The sequence below is a fragment of the Chrysemys picta genome, chromosome 1 (genome assembly GCF_011386835.1).
Source record: "Chrysemys picta bellii isolate R12L10 chromosome 1, ASM1138683v2, whole genome shotgun sequence".
In the NCBI taxonomy this organism is placed as follows: Eukaryota; Metazoa; Chordata; order Testudines; family Emydidae; genus Chrysemys; species Chrysemys picta.
In genome coordinates this window covers 233,428,819-233,451,976 of record NC_088791.1, presented here as the reverse complement: position 1 = coordinate 233,451,976, position 23,158 = coordinate 233,428,819, and the positions used below count along the sequence as shown (strand labels likewise).

Below are 23,158 nucleotides of genomic sequence, written 5' to 3'. Positions count from 1 at the left end.
GAGGGGAAGCTCCTACAGCAACAAACTGAATGAAACAATATAGTGGGAGTTATTAAAACACCTGTGTTCATATAGCTCACAGAGACTGTAACGAGAACTGTCAACGATAGATTACTCATAATGCTCATCAAGTCACAGCTGAGATAAGGCGCATATGTCAACCTAAGCTTTCCACTTCCCGTTCTACTTCACTGGCACATGTTTTTACAGACTGGGCAGTAGTATAGCCAAGTGGCTCAGATCACCAGTTCTTAACAAGTGAAGTGTCCTACTTACAATGCAGTGGAAGTTAAAACCTGTGAAATAATTCATTGTTCAAAACATATACATTCTTACAAACAAAAAGCTGGAAGATTTCATACCTATTAGCCGCAGCGTGGTTTGCGTCAACGCTAGCATGCCAGAGTTGAGAAGGAGGTTCAAGGTGTTGGCACCATGCTGTAAGGTCAGCATGTTGAGCATGACCAACAGAAAACGTGCTTGTGGAATGGTCCCAAGACTTGGTCCGGCAGCATTCTCATTAGTAATGGTTTGCAGAGGAACAGGTTGGATACCTAGTTCAGAATTAGTATACCTTTAAGTAAATATAAATAATGCAGAGCAAATTAATGCATAAGAGCTACAATTAAATAGATTATAAATTTAAACAGTTTAAAATAATTATACTTTACCCTTGGCTTTAGGAACCCCCAAAATGGAAGTTCCAAGATATATAGAGTAGTGACTGGTTATTTAAGTGCTGTAACCTATCAGGAAACCAAGAATATTCTCCTAAATATTGGAAACTCAGCTTAATTGGGGGCGGGGGGGAGGGGAGAGAGAGAAAGAAAAAGGACACATTTCTATAAAAATACTCAGCAGCATGAAGAAAGAGTAAGACATTAAAATGTGCTGTTCAGCTAGTACATGAAATCAATTATATTCAAACTAGAGTTTTTGATTCAACAACAGAAGACTAAGGCTAAGATTAAAGCTCACCTAGTTCTTTAAATCTGACATTAGCATCCAACAAGATGTTCCGGACATTTTGAATAGCCCACGCATACAACTTTCCAAAAGTTACTTCCAGCAGCATTCTATTAAATGGTGGGATCAGATCAACATCCTTCAAACAGTCTGTGAGCGGTTCCCTTTATTTAAGGGGGGGCGGGAGAAAAGAGAAAAAAAGATTATTTTACAGTCTCTCCCCTGTCCCAAGTCAGAAACATATTAAAAGTGAAAAAGCCTGTTTACCCTATATTGATCCCCTCTGGAATAAGCCTCTGCCATCCACAGAACATAGCATATTGCACAGATGGGAGTAAGAAGCTTTTAGTTGCCAGTTTCAGAATTGTATCTATCCCCTCCAGACGAACTTCTGCTCTTTCTAACTGCAATCAATAAAATCAATCAACAAATCAATAAACTTTTGTGTAATTACTTAACCCACTCAACCCAAATACTTAACTCATTTTTACTCATTTTTACCTGTTTCAATAAACATTTTCTCATCTTTTCTACATCCACTGGCTCTTCTTTCAGTGCAAATTCAACAATGGTGTTGAGGAGAGCAGACTGGGGATACAAGCCTTGGACATTTTGCTTCAGCCATTTATATTTATGAACACCTGTAACTGTACTCAAAAGTGGTTGCCATTTATCCTGTTAATTGGGAAAAAGTATTAAATTAAGCAAATTAATTCAATAAGAAAACAAGCTGAGAGTATTGTATATGCTCCAATATCCAAATTAAAAAAATATTTTAAAAATCGGACTTCAAACTAAGGAAAAGGTTCATATATTGGTGTAATAAATACCATGATCAGATATATTAGGCATCATTTCAAAAACCTTGGCACTCAAAGGGACAAAGCAACTAGATTGATTTATTTTGAAGTGAAGTCAAGGGGTTAAATGTTCTTTTAAATAACAAGATGAAGGAAGCTTGTCTTTGGCGATTCAGAGCTCATGGCATACAATAGGGGTCCCCAACGCGGTGCCTAAGTGCACCTGCGTACTGGCCGGTGGACGAGCATCCGTCAAAATGCCGCTGACAAGCGGCAACGTCAATAGGCGTCGCCACCGAAATGCCACCGTAAATTGGCGGCATTTCGGCAGCGATGCCTATTGACATTGCCACTTGTCGGCGGCATTTTGGCGGATGCTCGTCCGCCGCCACTGTCCTCCGTTGCTCGTCGTCTGGTGCCCACCAGACGAAAATGGTTGGGGACCACTGGCATAAAAGCTTGTTTTAAAACTATACTACAAATGTAATTAAAACATGAAGTAGCTCTTCTGTACTTGATATTAAGCTGACAATTAATTATTCCAAATGTGTCTGCCAGAATTACTGGATTGTGAGATCGTGCTATTCACTGTCTTAGGGTTTTTTTTCCTATTGGTCTCTTTTATTCAGAAGAGAAATTCAACAGCTGGATACTTTACCTTAGGTGATTTGACTGGCATGGGCCTTTTATCTACAGACACAGGACTATGGGGTACAACACATGACTCTTCTAAGTCACTCTCCTCATTTCCAATTTTGGATTCTTCCACATCAGCAGATTCAGATTTTTTTGGCACTAGAAATAAAAAAAAATATATTGGAAAGATTTAGATTTGCATGTTAAGATAATCATGTATTTATTCTATTTCACAGTAAAAATAAAAAAGCTGATTCTAAAAGGTGTCCACTTGATTTAAACACACCAATAAACAAATGATTGTTGCAGATGGTTTGTGTTATGCCATCTTTGAAATACCTGCCATTAAAAACTTAAGTTTTCTAGACTCATAAGAGGATTTAAATAAACAACTCTGAAAACGTAGGACAGTTTCAAACAGAACAAACTCAAATTAAAAATCAGTGACTCAAAACACAAGGTATTTTGCTTTTCATAAGGCTTTGGAAACAACTAGCTGGGAAATGCATTACACTTGCATACACAGATAATGGTTAATCTCAGGGTAGATTAAATTTTGTATGTAAGCGTGTACGTCAAGAACTGTTTAATTACACATTACTTCAAACTGGAGCCTTTGAACTTGCTTAGCATACATCATCATGTGGTTGTATGGGTGGCAGGAGGGAAGCTGTTTTACTTGCTCATATTGCATCTTTAACCAACATAAAATATTAACTGCATGACACTACCATTGACTGTGTTAATGCTACTTGAGTGGTGTGGTAAAACACAGAAGCAATAAATATCTTAACTCAAACTATGATCAGCCCTAAAATTATTTTAGTATATAGGGTACAGTTCTCCAGCTACTATGTAACTAAAAATCTACCACTTTATTTTTCTGAAAGCTATGCTACGGTTTGTCAGCCTCCCTGATGAGTGTTTCAGTTCTCTTCTACTTCCCCACAGCCTACACAGAGAGGATGCTAGGGAGAGGAGAAGTAACCTCTCTTCCTTCCCTGCAATAGGGCATTATGGTGGGGGGCTCCTCTAAAACAGCTGAGCCGGCCCCACTCTTACCTTCCATTCTCCTCTCAGGAGTTTATCGCCTGCTGGTGCAAAGATTCCCTCATTGAAAAGCAAGGCAGAAGGCATTAATACTAAGCAACATCCTACAATTACTAATACAGGTTTTTCAAAACAGCAAAAAATTCTCTCCCCGTGCCTTTCCACTGTTTTGCTGACCTCCGCATAATACGATTTGGGTGCATTATAACTGAAGCCTGTATATTGCCCTATCAACTTCAAAAGAGTATTAGGACAAGAAAAGATTCATAGAAAGGGGGTAAATGCACCTTGAGAACACCCTGATCAATGGTTTTCAAATCTTCTGCTTTTGCTAGAACCACTATTCAAGGGTAAAAGAAAAAAATTCTACCTTCAGTCTAAAATGGAAGTTTTGCTTCAGTTGTAAACAAGAGTAACCTATTCAAAGAGGAAGTGGGGTTATTTACCTGTAACTGGAGGTTCTTCGAGATGAGTGGTCCATATCTGCATGCCACTGAGCGTTATGAGCATGCACCATGTGCCCAGAGCTTTTAAAAGTAGTAGTATCTGTTGGCCCATGCATCAGTGCTCATGGTTTCAACCGAGGTGATAAAGGGCGGGGCGGACCAACCGCGCCCTCAGCTCCTTCTCCACCATAAATCAATCAGCTCCACAGTAGAGGGGAAAGAGGGCAGGACTGGAATACAGATAGGACCACCCACATCTCAAACAACCTCTAGTTACAGGTAAGTAGCCTCCTCCTCTTCTTTGAGTCATGTACTCTATTGTATTACACTGAGAGTGACTGACAAGCAATGCCTAGTTAGGAGGAGAGTGCAAGCAAGATGGTGCTGTGAAACGGAGGACAGCTGCACGGAACAAGAAATCTGTCGCAGAGTCTTGCAGCAGGGCATAATGGGAAGAGAAGGTGTGTACCAAACTCCACACGGCCACCCTATATATGTCACTGAGCAGCACGTTGTGAAGTGTGGCCATAGTTGATGCTTGCGCTCTTGTGGAATGGGCTCATACCCCAAGGGGTGGAGACAGTCCCAATAACTAGAAGAAGTCAGTAGGGTGTCCATTGAGTTGAACATCAGAGAATGGGCTCTCTGTAGCCACAGTTATAGACCGCAGAAGCGAAGACGAGCAAAGGCAGTGACGTATGTGCACGCCACCATGTGGTCAAGAAGGGAAAGGCAAGTTCCAGCCGGAACCAAAGGACTGGAAGTCACAGAAGCACCTGTCCCGTGGTAGGTAGGCACATGCAGAGATCATGTCAATGCACGCCCCAATGAGCTCCAGGCACTGTGCGGGGTCCAACATCAATTTTTCGAGGTTTATGTTCATCTCCTGGGAAGAGAGGAGTAAAAGCAGCAGAAAAGTCAATGCTTGAGCCTCGTATCTGGATCATGCTGCCAGCAGCCAGTCGTCAAGATAAGAAAAGATGAGGACCTCTTAATGCCAGGGGCAGGCCACCATTCTGGAGAAGACCCATGGAGCAGTGGAGAGTCCAAATGGTAGAACCCTATATTGGAAGCACTGAGAGCCCACTGTAAATCTCAGGAATCATTTGTGGGTTGGGTGAATATCTATGTGAAAGTAAGTGTCTTGCATATCGAGAGCTGTAAACCACATGCCTCTTTCTAGAGAGGGTATGATGGCTGCAAGCATCACCATACAGAACTTTTGTTTGCGTATGAAGTGGTTGAGACCATGGAGATTTAGGATTGGTCTCCATCCTCCTTTTTTCTTGTGTACCAAGAGGTAGGTGGAGACAAACCCTGTGCCTTGAAAGTCCGTGGGCACAGGCTCTATCACCCTTCTCTGTAGGAGGAAGTCAATCTCCAGGGCAAAGATAGCGTCATGAGAGCGGTCCCAGAGGCAGAATCAGGACAGGGGATGTGGATGAGATGGCTATATGATTAAGTTCATGATGCTATGTCGAATGACATCCAGGGCCCACTTGTCCATTGTTATCACACTCCAGGCTAGATGACTCCCGAAGGGAGTGGGGTGCAAGAATGGTGGGTTGCAACGTGGTTGACAGCTCTCTAGATGCACTCTGAAATATTGCTTATGTAAAAATTGATTGCGTGATGTCAAGGACTGTGCTGACAGGCCAGGCGGTCAGGGCTGTGGAGTCTTTTGACGCTTGTAGGGAGGCTCATAGGGACCACTGGCAGAAAAACTGAGGAGCTGTGTCATTGTAAAGGAGATGTCCGATAAAATTTTCACTTGGGTGCTGGTGTATAAATGCCCAGTGATCACAAGGTGGCTCTAGAGCAGGAGTCTCAAACTCCCGGCCTGTGGGCCATCTGTGGCCGGCGAGCCTCCCCAGTGTGGCCAGTGAGGCTCCAGCAGTTTTGGGGCCAGGTCTCTCCCTTGGCCCCACCTGCCACCCCCGGGCGCTCCCCCCTCAGAGGCCCCAGCAGCACAGCGGAGCTGAGCGGCATCTGCCTTCTCACTCCAGTGGCTGCTGGCCCCTCTGTACGGCCCAGGGGCAGGGCTGTGCCTCCGTGTGCTACCCCCACCCTGAGAGCGCCCCTGTGGCCAATGGGACGCTGCGGGGGCGGTGCCTGGGGGGCAGAAGCGCACAGAGGCCGCCCAGCCCGCCCCGCCTTGGAGTACCAGGTAAGCACCACATCCCCAACCCCCTCCCAGAACCTGCACCCCTACCCCCTCCCCACACACCCCCTCCTGCCCCCAAACTCCCTCCCAGAGCCTGCACCCCTTTCCCACACACCCCCTCCCCCACCCAAACTCCCTCCCAGAGCCTGCACCCAAGACCCCCTCCTCCACCCAAACTCACTCCCAGAGCCCAACCTCTTACCCCTTCTGCACCCAAACTCCCTCCCAGAGCCTGCATCCCAATCCCCTACCCCAGACCATCTCCCCCACCCAAACTCTGTCCCAGAGCCTTAGGCAAGTGGGGGGCGGAGTTTTGGGGAGGCAGAGTTTTTTGGGGGGTGGGTTCTGGCAGCATGAGTGACATTGGCCCGCTGGGAGGATTTGAGGACTGGCACTGGCCCTAAGGTAAATTAGTTTGAGACCCCTGCTCTAGAGTCTTTGAGTGAGTGTAGGGAATCAGTCTTCTGATTGAAGAGACATACACTGAAGGGGAGGTCCTCAATTGTGTTCTGTACCTCCCTTGGAAAACAAGAAGAATGTAACCAGAATTCCCTCCTCGTAATAATTCCTATGTCCATAGTGCACGAAGACACAACTTCCAAATCTACTGCACCCTGGAGCATCATTTTGGCAACCAGTTTGCCTTCCTCTAAAATAGCCTGGAAACGGGCATGGTCCTGCTGAGTAAGCTTGTCTGTAAATTCTGCTCACTGGCCATAATTCAAAAAAGTCATACCTTGCCAGTAATGCCAGGTAATTAGAGATGCAGAACTGACAGCTGGCTGACAAATAGATCTTACAACCCAGAACGTCCAGTCTCTTACCCTCCTTGTCTGTCAGAATGGAATGTGGATGCTGCTGTCTGGCACACTGAGTTGCTATGGTGGTCCACATGGAGCTGGGCTGAGAGAAGGGAGGATTTGCCACTGGACCAGCAGAGCCTTTGGATATTCTCACCATTGGTACGGGAGCAGCAGACCATGTGCCCTATCTGAATCCTCCAATACCAAGAAGTCGGATCCTTGCTCAAATAGCAGAGCCACCAGAACCAAGAGTGTTTCAGGGCAGTGCTCATGAACATGACCTGAAGGCGGTAAGTCCAGAGCAGGTAAGCAGAGTCTCTTTGGAGGTGAATGCACCGGAAGACATAGGGATCTCACCTCATCTAAGGCAAAAAGTTCATGATGTCCAGGAGCCAATATGAGTCTCCCTGGTGTCAGTGGCATGCATTCCAGATGGAACCAGAGATTGAATGGGGACAGAAGGCTGTCTCAGCACAGACGATCCCACTGTTTTGGCGGTACCAATGAAGAGGGGGTATGAGGCTTAGAGACCTGGACCGGCAGGTCCAGTGTTCTATGCAACTTCTTCTTGTGCTTGGCGTGTTCCAAGGCCCACGCCGCTTCTCCATGGCCAGAACTCGGGGAGGAAGCAGTGTCTTTCTTGGGCCTTGTAGAAGACTTACTATCATGCTTATGCGCATGTTTCCTTGCCTCACGGCTTGGCCTTCACATGAGGTCTGTAGCAATGGTACCAGCGGATCCAGACTGGAGATCTGCAGTAGAAGGTGCACTCCTCGAGTGCTCAGGCCGATGTAGTGGGGGAATTCCCTGGCCTGGATCCAACTGCAGCCTCATGGCAACCTCCATGACGTGTTTCTTGAGGTAGAGAGCCTGGACTTCCTGCTTATGGGAAGGGAAGGAGAGGCAGATACTGCACCTAAATGTGATGTGGGCTTCCCCCTGCAGTAAAAGCAGCATTAGTGATAATTGTGGATTGAAAACGAGCAAGGGCAGGAAGCGCAGATCTTGAACACCGGCATCTTCAGCATAACCCAGTATCCAAGTGTTGGTACTGGTGGGAGGGTAGGCAAGAAACCACCAAAGCAGCATCACAAAGTCCTTAGATTCTAAGAAAACTATTACTAACACTAAAAAAATACTATAAAAAATAATAAAATGCTAACTATATACAAGAATAAAACAGTCTTTTCAGAAAGTGTGTCACAAGGGACGAGAGAACAGCTGAAGCTCTGACTTGGATCATGCAGCAGTGAGAAGAAACTGAGGGCATGGTCAGTCTGTCCCACCCTTTATCGCCTCTGTCGAAACCATGAGACGGAACAAGGGTGCACTCATGGACCAACGGAACTACTACTTTTTAAAGCTCTGGCTCCAGGTGCATGGTGCACGTGCATAACCCTCAGTGGAATCCAATAGGGACCATCACTCGAAGAAGAATTTTGACTTCAATGCTCCAAGTTTAGTCAATTATTCTAGCATAGTTTCTTGAGACAAACTGTGGGGATTCTCTCCAATACTCACTGCAACATTATCTAGTCAGAGTAATTTCCCCAGCTATTCTTTATCTTTTAGTATGAAACTTCCACTACAATGATTACATGTAAACTTGTCAATCAATATGTTCAAGGAAATTAAGATGAGAAAAAAAAAAAACATACAAAGTGATAGTATTTTATTTTCATTACTGAATAGTAGGGTCCAATATAGAATATTCTGCATACATTATGTCTATACTATGGGTAACATTTTCAAAAGCACATTAGTGACTTAGGGGTCTAAGTCCCACTTTCAAACATGAAGGACTGTCAGCAAGAGAGGCTTCTAAGTCAGTCACTTTTGAAAATTGGACTTTGGTTGAAATTTTCAGAAGTGCGAAATTCATCATCTTCATGACTAGAGTATTACACAGACATACAGAAAATCTCCAAATCTTTACATTCAAATTTGAAGCATGGAATCTTTATTAAGCACAAACTTTATTAAGAACACTGGTGGTTTTGGTATGTTTTATGATAAGCTTGAATCTTTAAAAGACAATGCTAGTAATATTTTATAATCTGATCATATTTGGTGTTTCATTATAATGTAACTCACTAGCTATATATCATTTATCAAATCATTTTACGTGAAAAAGTATCCCATTTGAAGTCAAACTATGTCAAGTCAAACTCAGTCAGATTGAGATGTGCAGGTTTTTTTAAATGAACGGGAAAGCAGGAAACAAGCACCACTCTAACCTGAATTTCTAGACTAGTTCACCATGTCTTGTCTCCAGAAGTTAATATTTACCTCTTTACAAAAGTTTGTCAAAAAGTTCAGTAAAAAAACTAGTAGACCCAATATTTCAACAGAACCCAAGCATCCTCACTGTCCTAACAAAGAAGTGTTACTTATATGTACAAAGCTTTGAGGGGAAGTTGGTTCTTTTATTTTGCTTTACTACAGTATCACTAGTCTCTTACCTCTTTTTTTTCTTCTCTCTCGAATTATCTTCTGAGCTATCCTCCTCCATCGGGGCAAAGAGCTCAGAAGTTTAAACTTTGACATTATGGAGATGTCATTGCAGACTGCAGGACGCAATTCATTGAACAGGAATCTCAAACGTTCAATGACAGGAGCACAAACTTCCTTGTAGGAGCGGCCTTGTTCCTGATGTGTCTAAAACAGGAATGGAAACAGAGATTATAAATTTAATAAGGGAATAAAATGTAAAGGAGTCAATTGTCATTTTTAATAATTAAGGTTGAAGAGAAGTTAGACACAGGTGGTTGGAGGCTTACCTTAATTAGCGAGCATTTTGCTTGATAGACAACACGACATACATCTACTACAGATTTCGGTAAGGTTCTGTGTTTGACTTGGTCAACTCCCAGGGTACCAGGATGTACTAGAGACAATGCCACATGACCTTAATGGGAAAAAACACACTAAGAATATCTATTTCTAAGATTAAGGGGAGTGGGAGTTAAAAAATAAATAAATAAACCAACCCCCTAATTTAAGTGTTCTGGAACAGCTAAGTCTACTTACCTAAATCTTCATGCTTTAGAAGACAACATAAGAGTAAACGTCCTACTTCTTCCACAGGATGCTCAGGAGGGAATGTGATTGGTGTTGTTAAGTGACATTGTTTGCAGTACCTCTCTACTTGACATAAAAAGTCCTGCAAACAAACACTAAAGTCAAAGGAACAGCACTATCTAACTCTTCAGGTATAGTAATGTAGAACACTACAGTCAGCATTCAAGTGAAAACTCAATAATATCCTGGGTTAAATACATTCAGAAGCCATAGCCAAGATATTTCTCAGTCCAGGATATCAATCACCTAATTACTAGAAGTACAAACAAGCTATTGTACCAAACAGCAATCCATATTGTCACTCCTGTTTGGAGGACAATAGCCCATCAGAGGGCTCTCATCATACACAACATGTAGGGCCGGCTCTGGTTTTTGGCCGCCCAAGGAAAAAAAGCCTCCCCCCCCCCCCCCCGATTCCCCCCCGCAAGCGTGGCAGGGGAGGGCGCCGAGCCCAGCCGCGGGCCGCTCTCCCCAACCGGCCGGGGCTCCGCTCTCCCCGGCGGCCAGAGCGCCGAGAGCCCGGCCGGGGCTCCGCTCTCCCCGGTGGCCAGAGCGCCGAGAGGAGGGCGGAGAGCCCAGCCGGGGGGAGGGCGGCAAGCCCAGCCGGGGCTCCGCTCTCCCCAGCGGCCAGAGCGACGGGAGGAGGGCGGCGAGCCCGGCCGGGGCTCCACTCTCCTCCGCAGCCAGAGCGCCGGGGGCGGGCGGTGAGCCCACTGCGGCTCTGCTCTCCCCGGCGGCCGGAGCCGCCACACTGCACCGCCCTCCTCCAGGTGCCACCCCAAGCACAAGCTTGGTGGGCTGGTGCCTGGAGCCAGCCCTGACAACATGGCAGCAATGAGCACAGTCCTAACAGCTTCTGACCTGTTCTCCAGCTTACCAGGCCACCTAAACCCAGTCTTAAATATTTCCTCCCAAGAATAATATTTCAAAATTATATCTCGACTCTGGGGTTCGACAGGAATCATGGGGTTAGAAATGGAGATGGACACTTGTGGGCATACTGAGGTGTACCAAGGGCAGTAACCAATCTGAGCACAAAAGACTTACGTAATCATTCTATATCTACTAAGAAATAACTATACAATTACATAAAAATCTAAAACAGAGTGTGCAGGGGACTATATAACTGAGAAATATGAGTACAGATACGGTCACTAAGTACACAGCACCTCCGCACTTTGACTGGGAGATAATTCCACCTTAGTACAACTGGTAACCATGGTCTACAGTGTCACTAAAGCTTAAATGACAGTATTCAATTTCCTTTCATGTAATATTAAAGTTTAAATCACTTGGAATTCATAAGAAAAACTGCATACAGAAATTAATTTTAATTGAATCATACGTTAGCTAGGATCTAAGTATTAATGACTGTGTCTTGATTTTGAACAGCCTAACCCGGGGTAGTCAATAGGTGGACCGTGGGTCAAATCTGGACCGCCAGACTCTTTTGAACGGACCACAAAATCTTATTTACTTATTATTATTATTATTTTTGTATTATTTTCTCTAGAGTCTGGACCTTGACTATACCTTGACCTAGAAATTTGGACAAAAAAATAATTGATTACCCCGGCCTCACCTCTGACTAGGAATAACACTTTACTTGCAGGAGGTAGTTTTTGCAGTACAACAGAAACAATGAAGACTTGCTTTACTCCAACTCCCTGCTTCCCCTTTCACAGAAAATGTGCCAGAGGTTAAAGCAATCCCCCTGAACTGTTGCTGAAAAACAATTTAAAAGCTACCAAAGGTGAAACAAAAGTGTTTTCAAACACTTACACAATGTGTGTAATAGAGCAATTTAAATTCACTACCAGTTTTCAACTACACTTTCTGTAACAACATTTGAAAACACTTTTGTTTCACTTATGGTAGCTTTTAAATTGTTTCTAGCAACAATTCAGGGGGCTTGCTTCTGGCCACATTTAAACAATTTCCTGGTAAAGATGGGACTAAAGATTTTACCTTCACAGTGTGATCCTGAATATTGTTATCTGCAATGGCTTGCAGAAATGGTTGTGAATGGTCACTCAAGGTTAGTCGATGTGAATATAGTTTTGATTTGTTTGGGGTAGTGTTCCCAGGTGAACTGCAGTGGTCTTCATCTTTCTCCTCATTGTAACTGTAATGTATCTGACTGGTCTGCAAGCCTCCAGAGAAGATAGATGACTTAAGCCATTCTAACAAGAGTGAAAACAAAATACATATGTAAGTCTTTCTGCCAGGGAAAGCTATCTGTCACTAAACTGAATAATAATTCTTTACAACAAAAGATGAAATTTACTTGCAAACACGAGTAAATTTAGAAGACTTTCACACTTATTTGGTGAAGTTTAATCAGAAAAACAATTGACAAATTATTTGTAAATTAAGTAAGGTAACATCTTAACCAAGCCACTGCAGGGAGCCACTTCTCACCTGAGGCCATCAGCTGTGATGAAGCCATGAAGGTCTTACTAACTATTCTAAGAACAGCCATACTGGATCAGAATCATGGTCCTTCTGGTCCAATATGACAGAAGCCAGCTCCAGATGTTTCAGAGGAAGGTACAAGAAACCCCACAGTAGGTTAACATGGGATAATCTGCTCTTCCACCCCATGAAAGACTCACCCTAACCCCTAATAATAAGAAATCAGGTTAAACCTTGAAGCATGAGGTTTAACCTCCCTTCCAATAGTCTTGTTACCATTAACTATTAAAACACCGGATATTCCTGTTATCCAAATAACCAGCAAGTCCCCCTTTGAATCTTGTTCACGTTCTTGGCCAAGGACGGACAAATAGCAGGATACTGAGTCATCTTTTAAAAACTCACAATGAGTCCCAGAAGTGCATACAGAAGGGTATATGAAGCATGAAAGTCTACTAGAGTTTGACATAAGCGTTGTGAGACAAAGGTCTCAATCCCATAATGTCTTATTTGTGTATCCCCCACTGAAGTCAATTATAAATAAATTAATGGAGATATTCCCATCTCCTAGAACTGGAAGGGACCTTGCAAGGTCATTGAGTCCAGCCCCCTGCCTTCACTAGTAGGACCAAGTACTGATTTTGCCCCAGATCCCTAAGTGGCCCCCTCAAGGATTGAACACAAAACTCTGGGTTTAGCAGGCCAATGCTCAAACCACTGAGCTATCCCTCCCCCCCAATTGAACTACTCAAATGCATAACTCTGCAGCATTGTAGACAAAAGACTAACTTCTTTTCCCTGTTGAAGTACCGTATATACTCGATCATAAGCCGGTTCTTTTATAAGCCAACCCCCCCAAGATGGATAAGTAAAAATGGACACTTTTTATGACCCATTCATAAGCCGACCCTATAATTCAGGGGTTGGCAAACTTTGGCTCCCGGGCCATCAGTATAAGCTGCTGGTGGGCCAAAATGGTTTGTTTACCTCGAGCGTCCACAGGCATGGAAGTAAACAAAGCGCCCGCCAGCCAGCTGCTTACCCTGATGGGCAGGGACAGCAACTGGTGGGGCAATTTTTTGGGGGGGAGGAGAGAGAGGGAAAAGCTGGGGGGAGGGGGAGTAACCCCTGTGACCATCCCCCACAAGACCCCCACCCCTAGTCCAGGACCGCCACGCTCTCCCCATCCCATCCCTTCCCACCTTAGCTGGGGTGGGCCAGAGGAGGATGTCTCTGGCCTGGCTGGAGCTGCTCCGGCAGGCTGGGCAGCGCAGCCGCAGCCTGCTCCGACGGGCCAGACCGGGCAGCACCGGCGCATTGTGCTCCAACGGACCAGGTGGCGTGGCTGCAGCCTGCTCCAGCAGGCAGGGCTGAGCGGTGTGGCTGCAGCCTGCCAGCCCTGGAGCTGCAGCTGCTTTGGAGGCTGGGGGGAGAGCAGCGTGGCCAGAAGCGGAGAGACTCTGGCCCCGCCTCTTCCCTTCTGGCTCTGCTGCCTCTCCTTGCCCCCTTTCTTGGGGGGACAGGCTGTGTCCCACCTCTCCCTCTCTATACCCGTTCATAAGCTGACCCCCTTCTCTGATGCTTCCCTTTTTTACTAAAAAAATTTGGCTTACCAGCGAGTATATTTGGTACTTGAATTCAAGTGGCAAAAACAATATTCGTTTCATGGTTGGCCCCCTTACACAAACTAAAGAAATGACTTTTAAAAGCAGAAATCCAGACCAGCAAACCAAAGTGGTTTAGAAGAAATCCAGAAAAATATGAAATTGAAGAGGGAACGCAGTGAATGTAGTGGGGATAAGGAATGAAAGTATACATAAAGGATTCCTTCTCTCACGTCATCTGCTGTCAAAAAAGTCAGAGAGAGAAGAGAGCACATAACACACTGTTCTGAAAGCTACAAAGCAAGGAAATACACAAAAGAACAGGCATTTAATCATCTGAATAAAAGTGAATCAATTACACAAACCGGAAGTGAAAAAGACCTGCATGTCTGCATCACAAAGAGAAAACTGGGAGGAACAGCCAAACAAAGAGAAAAAAAGTTTTTCATGTACTAAGAGTTTTCTAATGGTAAAAAGAAGAACAAGAAAGTCTTTAAGCTATGTCCAGAAGAAAGTGAGGCAAAAAAAATGCTAAGTTCCTGATTAAATTATATTTACAATAGTCTGGTCCAGCATATTATGGGAAGCATGCAGAGGTACAGTACACAATCCATTACTTCTAATTTAACTGAAAATAAGTTCTGCTTACTGGCACATTCAACCTCCACAGGAGAAAGTGATGTACTCATTGCTAGGTAGGAAGCATGCAGTCCAAGAAGAAGGCCCAAATTTCTTTCTGTGTCTATGAGAGGTGACGACAGACTGCCAAGATCTGGTGTTGTAATCACTTCCTGGTCAGGCTAAATAGAAGAAATATCAAATTGAGGCCAAAAGTAAATTCCAACAAGAGTTTAAAAACAAAACTATCCTTTATTACTATAAACACATTCTGAAGAAGTAAACTATTAATACAATCATAAGTTAAATTTCATTAAGTGCAATACTGTCTCTCTCAATTAGTCATTTGTAACCCAAGTTTTTGCTTCAGGTCCTTGACTAAAACTGGCATCAATCCTACAGGCTGAAAAGGTCACTTCTCCAGATAGTTTACTATCCTACATATGATGTGCTACGAAGTATATTAAATTATTTCTACCTCCATATACTGGCCAACACAGAAGGCATGCATCGACTCTCTTGTGTCCTCAAACTGCAAGGCAGCTTCCAAAGCAACAACTGGATCCTCACCTGCAAACTGAGCTAGAAAAAAAAAGAATATTCAGTAGTTCTATAATATCTAAACAGCTATTTACGGCAATTAATTTTAAAACAAAAATCTGTGCCCCTTCAATTCAAGAGTTGAAACTCACCAAGTATACTATTCCCTGTTAAAGACTGGGTCTGAAAATCTTTTATATCATACACTTTCCCATCAATCACTGTCCAGAAGCCTCCATCTTTATTATGGTTCTCTAGATCAGCTTTACGTATAAGTGTTACCTCTTCATTATTTCTGCAGCTCTGGCCAGTAAAAAATGAACCTATTGATTTAAAACAAAAACATTATATATTGCATGCATTTTAGTTTCTTAAAAATAGCATTGACAATAACAAAACCGCGCTAGGGTAACCCTAAAAACAACACATTCTGTGAAGGTGAGGGGGGGAAGGGTTATCCTAGACCCCAACCCTGGAGTTAGTCTCCCACAAACGCAACTGGCAGACACTTCCATAAGCTTTATACTTATATCAAACGCACACCAACAGACAATATAATCCACCTGCGCAGAGATATAGCAAATCCCAGGTTTGTCTACTCCTCGCTTCCTTTTCTGATAGTGTGGAAAGCACTGAATACCACAAGATGACTTTAGTTGGTAGCACGGTGCTGTTTAGACTGGACAGAGATGCCATTATCTGACACTTTACAGGCAGTTTTCAAGTGGAGGAAGTCAGTAAAAACAAGGTCAAAGTACTTGTTTGAGGCCTGGATCATTTAGCTATTCCAAAGCTCGGAGAATGAACAAGTCCAACCTCACTTTTAGAGACCACTATTAGCAAGCAGAGAGGATGGAAAGAAATTCATAGACCTGAAGGCCATAAAGAACCATTAGATCACCTAGTCTGACTTCTTGTATAAAACAGGCCACAGAATTTCACCCATTTACCCCTGAATTGAGCCCTATAACCTGTGTTTGATTAAAAGCTTATCTTTCAATCGTGATTTGAAGACATCAAGAGATGAAGAATCCACCACTTCCCTTGGTAGTTTGTTCCAATGGTTAATCACCTTTACTGTTAAAAGTGCATGCCTTATTTCTGATTTGAATTTGTCTGGCTTTATCTTCCAGACAATAGTTCTTGCTATATCTTTCGCTGCTAGGTTAAAGGTCCCTATAGTACCTGGTATTTTTCTCCCTGTGGAAGTACTTATACACTGTAATAAAGTCACCTCAATCTTCTATTTTGATAAACTAAACTACTAAAGTCCTTAAATCTCTTACTGCAAAGGATTTTTCTCCAACCTCAAATCTTTTTATAGCTCTTCTCTATATCCTCTCCGGTTCTTCAAAAAACCTATTTAAAATGTTGACATCAGAACCGCATGCGGTATTCTAGTATCTCTCACCAATACCACATACACAGGTAAAAGTCACCTCCCTACTCCCCTCTTCAATCCAAGGAAAGCCTTAGCCCTCTTTGTGACAGCATCACACTGGAGCTCATCTTGAGTTGTTCACTAAGGGTATGTCTAACACTATGAAATTAGGTCGATATAATGTAAGTCGATTTTTTATAAATCGATTTGATACAGTCGACTGTGTGTGTCCCCACTTAAGACCATTAAGTCGGCGGAGGGCATCCACAGTACTGAGGCTAGCGTCAACTTTCGGAGCGTTGCATTGTGGGTAGCTATCTCACAGTTCCTGCAGTCTCCACTGCCCATTGGAATTCTGGGTTGAGCTCCCAATGCCTGATGGGGCAAAAATGTTGTCGCGGGTGGCTCTGGGTACATGTCATCAGGTTCCCCCCCCCGCCCCCTCTGTGAAAGCAACGACAAAAAATCGTTTCTCGCCTTTTTTCCTGGATTACCCGTGCAGATGACATACCACGGCAAGCATGGAGCCCGCTCAGCTCACTGTCAGACGCGGTACTGCAGTGCTACACAGCAGCAGCTCCTTGCCTTTGCAAGTTAGCAAAGATGGTTAGCAGCTGTATTGTACCATCTCCTGCTGTCTCCTGGTTCCGCCTGGCCGGCCTCGGTGAGGTCGGTCGGGGGCTCCTAGGCAGACATGGGTGCTCCTGGCCGGCCTTGGTGAGGTTGATCGGGGACGCCTGGACATAAATGACTCCAAGTCATTCCCTTCTTTAAGTTTCGTCTAATGGAGATTCAGTCCTGCCTGGAATATCAGGCAAGCCTACCAAAGAATCAGAGAGGCAAACGGCCGCTCTGGGTCAGAGCCCCAGACATCCCATTCTATGATCAGCTGCCTGCCATTCTAGGGGGTGCCCCTACTACTACCCTTTCCCTGTGCTTCCCTCCTCCCAGGTTACCTTGGCAGCTATCCCCCCATTTGTGTGATGAATTAATAAAGAATGCATGAATTTGAAACAATGACTTTATTGCCTCTGCAAGCGGAGATCAAACTGGGGAGGGGAGGGCAGTTGGCTTACAGGGAAGTAGAGTGAACCAAGGGGGCGGGTTTTCATCAAGGAGAAACAAACAGAACTTTCACACCGTAGCCTGGCCAGTCATGAAACTGGTTTTCAAAGCTTCTCTAATGCGCAGCACGCCCTGCTGCACTCTTCTAACCGCCCTGGTGTCCTGGTGTCTGGCTGCGTTTAATCATTTTGTCTTTTAGAATGGAGTTCGGATAGCACAGATTCATCTCCCCATACAGCGATCAGATCCAGTACCTCCCGTTCGGTCCATGCTGGAGCTCTTTTGCGATTCTGGGATAGCTCAGTGGTTTGAGCATTGGCCTGCTAAACCCAGGGTTGTGAGTTCAATCCTTGAGGGGGCCACTTAGGGATCTGGGGCAAAAATCAGTACTTGGTCCTGCTAGTGAAGGCAGGGGGCTGGACTCAATTACCTTTCAGGGTCCCTTCCAGTTCTATGAGATAGGTATATCTCCATATTATGGTCACCTGTGCTGATCAGCTCGCCACGGTGGCCAAACAAGAAATGAAATTCAAAAGTTCGCTGGGCTTTTCCTGTCTATCTGACCAGTGCATCTGAGTTGAGAGTGTTGTCCAGAGCGGTCACAATGGAGCACTCTGGGATAGCTCCCGGAGGCCAATACTGTCAAATTGTGTCCACATTACCCAAATTCGACCCAGCAGGGTCGATTTCAGCGCTAATCCCCTCATTGGGGAGGAGTACAGAAATCAATTTTAAGAGCCCTTTAAGTCGAAAAAAATGGCTTTGTCGTGTGGACAGGTGCAGGCTTAAATCAATATAACGCTGGTAAATTCGACCTGAACTCGTAGTGTAGACCAGGGCTAAGATCCATAAACCTTTTCAGTCACTGCTTTCTAAGATACAGTCCCCCAATCTGTAAGTATGGCCTGCATCTTCATTTCTGGATGTATGGCCTTGCATTTGGTTGTATTAAAATGCCTTTTATTTGAATGAACCCAGCTTAACAAGTGATCCAGATTGCTCTGTATGACTGCCCCATCCTCATTATTTACCACTCTGACAATCTTCATGCCACTCTGTGTCATCCACAAATTTTCACTTTACTTCTTGATTGTTGATAAATTTATTGATCATCATCAAGCCTGGAACAGACCTGTATGGAACCCCACTAGCTACACCTGCACCCATGGTTCTCCACTGACAGCTACTATTTGAGATCTATCAGTTCACCAGCTCTCTGCACTGGCACAAATGGCACTAGTGAGGCATGTATACACTGCTCAGAATGCTACAGAAGCTTTTTTTTTTTTAATAAAAAAAACGGATGCTGACCAGAACATTGTACTGTATGGATGTTAAAACAAAAGTTTTCAGTAACTTTAGACTCCTCTAGGCATTTTTCTGCAGGGTGGGAAGCAAGGGGATAACAACAACACTGAGTTCCACATATGTGCTTTTCCTCATAATGTATATATACACCAGACGGGCATTCTGGGGTTTAGCCCAACAACTTATCAAAGGAGAGAAACATTTCACCTAAAGTACTGGAACTTTGTCAGAAGGAAATGTAATGGCAAATACTTATTTTTGTTATGTTCCCTCTCAAAGTGCACTGTGACCCCCTGACTTGATTGAGTGCACGTGTCAAGGAAAGAGGGGTGTCTTCTGGTCAATTCTTTGGGTAGCTCCACACAGGTGTGCTCAAGACAAAGCCCCATTAGCATGTTAGATTTAACAGTAACCATTGGCACTTGTTCTCAGTGCTCAAATCTCAAGAGATTGTCAGTGAAACCTCCAGTGCCTGCTCCTGAATGAGTCAAGGAAGCTGTTATGACAACCACTGGTGCAAACTCCCATCCCCAAGGCACAGAAGTATGAAGGAGAATACATACAGAGATTGCTTGGCAACTGTGAGAACTTCTCTAGTGTGCTGATGTACAGAAAGGATTGTTAGCCTGCTATTTCTATTCTGGACAATGATCTATTAGTGCCTTGGAAGGAGTTCAGAAAGTCTCCAGGGGCTTGCCAGTTAATAAATAAGACAGACCTTAAGGAGATACATGCACCATCAGCAGTCAATAAGAATACTGACGTTTCACTGCCAGTCTCTCCCACTATTGCCATACAAGCCTCAAGCTTGCAATCCCTCACTCATCTGATAGCAGAAATGTCCATTAGGAGAGAGTTCTAGTCATATACGACAGGGAAACAAAGAATGCTGTGGTAAAGACACAGCTGCAGCCTGAATTCAAAACTGTCATGCAAGTGAAAATAAATCTGCAACAGGCATATCCAGAAAAATCAACAAGGGCAAGAGAAATGTACAACAAAAACTCAAAATTGTGTAGATCAAGATGCAACACTGCTCAGCACAACACAAAATGACTTCTACCATTTCATTAGGCAAACAATTTAGATAAGTTCCTGAAGAAATTTCAGAGAAATTATCAGCTTCTGATTGACACAGCACCAGCACTCAGTGGAGCACCTCATCTGTCTATGGTGAAAAAGACACGAATTAGAAGCAGCTATGCTTCCAAAGAGCACAAACTCTTGGTGTGGGAGATGAGAGTGGGTTGTAAAGAGCTAAAAGTCTGGAGAATTGTAAAGTCTGCAAAGAATGCCCCTAAAGCAGCTTCTCATCAAAGCATGCTGTAATAAGGTGACAGAAAAAAAAACTGTTAAGATCCACAAACAGAATGAAAATACTGTTAAATGTAAAAAATCCTTATATTTTCAGTACTTTCAGTTCAGAAAAGACGGTTACTCACCGTTGTAACTGTTGTTCTTCGAGATGTGTTGCTCATATCCATTCCATTAGGTGTGTGCGCGCCGCGTGCACGATCGTCGGAAGATTTTTACCCTAGCAACACCGGCGGGTCGGCTGTGGAGCCCCCTAGAGTGGCGCCTTCATGGCGCTGAATATATATCCCAGCCGACCCGGCGCCCCCTCAGTTCCTTCTTGCCGGCTACTCCGACAGTGGGGACGGAGGGCGGGTTTGGAATGGATATGAGCAACACATCTCGAAGAACAACAGTTACAACGGTGAGTAACCGTCTTTTCTTCTTCGAGTGCTTGCTCATATCCATTCCATTAGGTGACTCCCAAGCCCAACTCAGGTGGTGGGGTCGGAGTGAGACATTGCTGTGTGCAAAACTGCTGATCCGAAGGCAGCATCGTCCCTGGACTGCTGCACTAGTGCATAGTGTTCTGTAAATGTGTGGACTGACGACCAAACCGCAGCTCTACAAATGTCCTGTATCGGAACTTGCGCCAGGAAAGCCGTCGAGGAAGCTTGGGCCCTCGTGGAGTGGGCGGTGAGGTGCGGTGCTGAGACACCTGCCAGGTCATAGCAAGTCCGGATGCAAGACGTAATCCAGGAGGATAGGCGTTGTGAGGAGACCGGTGAGCCTTTCATTCGGTCGGCCACTGCAACGAAGAGTTGCGTCGTCTTTCTAAAGTGCCTTGTGCGGTCAATATAGAAGGCCAGGGCCCTGCGTACGTCCAGAGAATGCAAACGTTGATCCTGGCGAGTAGCATGTGGTTTAGGATGAAAGACCGGGAGAAATATATCCTGGTTGATATGAAAAGGAGAAACCACCTTAGGGAGAAAGGCAGGATGTGGACGAAGCTGCACTTTATCCTTGTGGAAAACTGTGTAAGGGGGCTCGGATGTAAGCGCCCTGAGTTCAGAAACGCGCCTTGCTGAGGTGATGGCTACGAGGAAGGCTGTCTTCCAGGACAGGTACAGAAGTGAACAGGTGGCCAGTGGCTCGAATGGAGGACCTGTGAGCTTGGAGAGAACCAGGTTGAGGTCCCACGTCGGAACGGGCTGACGTTGTTGTGGGTACGTCCGGTCTAAGCCCTTGAGGAATCTAACGACCATCGGGTTAGAGAATACCGAGGACGCGAGTTCCCCTGGATGGAAGGCCGATATAGCGGCCAGGTGAACTTTAATTGAAGATATCGCCAACCCTTGCTGTTTTAGGGATAGGAGATATTCCAAAATGAGAGGGATAGGTGCGTGCAACGGGGACGTGGCTCGCTGTTCGCACCAACAGGAGAACCGCTTCCACTTGGCCAAGTATGTGGTCCGTGTTGAGGGCTTCCTACTGCTCAGCAGAATCTGTTGGACAGAGTGAGAACACTGTTGCTCTGCCTGGGTGAACCATGGAGCAGCCACGCCGTGAGGTGGAGTGATTGCAGGTCGGGGTGACGCAGCCGGCCGTGGTTCTGCGTGATGAGATCCGGATACAACGGAAGCGGGATCGGTGTCCGAACCGAGAGTTCCAACAGCGTGGTGTACCAATGTTGTCTCGGCCACGCTGGAGCGATCAGAATTACCTGTGCCTGGTCTCTGCGCAATTTGAGCAGTACCTTGTGGACCAGAGGAAACGGAGGGAAGGCATAAAACAGGTGGTCTTTCCAGGGAAGGAGAAACGCATCCGAGAGGGAGCCCGGAGCTCGACCTTGCAGGGAGCAGAACACGTGGCACTTCCTGTTGTCTCGAGATGCAAACAGGTCTATGTGGGGAAACCCCCACTTCTGGAAGACGGAATGTATAATGTCCGGACGGATAGACCACTCGTGCGTTTGAAAGGACCTGCTGAGCCGGTCCGCCAGAGTATTCTGGACTCCAGGGAGGAACGATGCCGTGAGATGGATTGAGTGGGCGATGCAGAAGTCCCACAGGCGAATGGCCTCTTGGCATAGAATTGACGAACGTGCTCCTCCCTGCTTGTTGATGTAAAACATGGCCGTGGTGTTGTCGGTGAGAACTAACACACAGCGGCCACGTAGGAGATTGAGAAATGCCTGGCACGCCAGGCGCACCGCCATCAGTTCCCGAACATTGATGTGCAGGGCTAGCTGAGGTGCAGTCCACAGGCCCTGGGTATGGTGCTCGTTGAGATGGGCGCCCCAACCCAGAGATGAAGCGTCTGTGACCAGGTGCAGAGAGGGTTGTGGGGCGTGAAACGGCATCCCCTCGCAAACCACATTGTGATCTAGCCACCATGTGAGGGAGGTCAGGACCGAGTTCGGGATTGTGACCACCATATTCAGGCTGTCCCGATGTGGGCGGTATATTGATGACACCCAGGTCTGGAGTGGGCGAAGCCGAAGTCTGGCATGCCTGGTTACGTACGTGCATGAAGCCATGTGACCCAGGAGGGTAAGGCACGACCTCACCGTGGTAGTTGGGAAGGCCTTGAGTCCCTGTATGAGGCTCGTGATGGTGCAAAAGCGATTGTCTGGCAGGATGGCTTGTGCGCGTCTGGAGTCTAGAACCGCACCGATGAATTCTATTCTCTGGGTAGGTTCTAGAGTGGATTTGTCCTTGTTGAGTAGGATACCCAACTTGTTGAATGTGCGCACTATTATGTGGACGTGATCGCGAACTTGTTCCTTGGTGCGACCGCGTACCAGCCAGTCGTCTAGGTACGGGAACACCTGTATCCCTTGCCGACGAAGGTACGCTGCCACGACAGCCATACATTTCGTGAAGACCCGTGGGGCCGAAGATAGTCCGAAGGGAAGGACTGCAAATTGGTAGTGCACCCTGTTTACCACGAATCGGAGGAAGCGTCTGTGAGGCGGGAAAATAGCAA

The 23,158-nt window shown here is 45.3% G+C and overlaps 1 protein-coding gene across 3 annotated transcripts in view; it reads right to left on the bottom strand.

The window, feature by feature from the left end:
* The window catches only part of HERC2 (HECT and RLD domain containing E3 ubiquitin protein ligase 2), a 209,120-nt gene that overhangs the window by 98,667 nt on the left and 87,295 nt on the right, over positions 1-23,158 (bottom strand). For all 3 annotated transcript variants that reach the window (XM_065591123.1, XM_065591131.1, XM_065591128.1), the window contains exons 24-35: positions 15,276-15,446; positions 15,062-15,165; positions 14,615-14,765; positions 11,915-12,129; positions 9,896-10,028; positions 9,646-9,773; positions 9,328-9,523; positions 2,425-2,561; positions 1,468-1,641; positions 1,234-1,370; positions 979-1,130; positions 363-554 (exon numbers count right to left, since the gene is read on the bottom strand). In XM_065591123.1, coding sequence (XP_065447195.1) covers positions 363-554; positions 979-1,130; positions 1,234-1,370; positions 1,468-1,641; positions 2,425-2,561; positions 9,328-9,523; positions 9,646-9,773; positions 9,896-10,028; positions 11,915-12,129; positions 14,615-14,765; positions 15,062-15,165; positions 15,276-15,446 — 1,890 coding nt within the window. The remainder of the gene's footprint in view (positions 1-362; positions 555-978; positions 1,131-1,233; positions 1,371-1,467; positions 1,642-2,424; positions 2,562-9,327; positions 9,524-9,645; positions 9,774-9,895; positions 10,029-11,914; positions 12,130-14,614; positions 14,766-15,061; positions 15,166-15,275; positions 15,447-23,158) is intronic.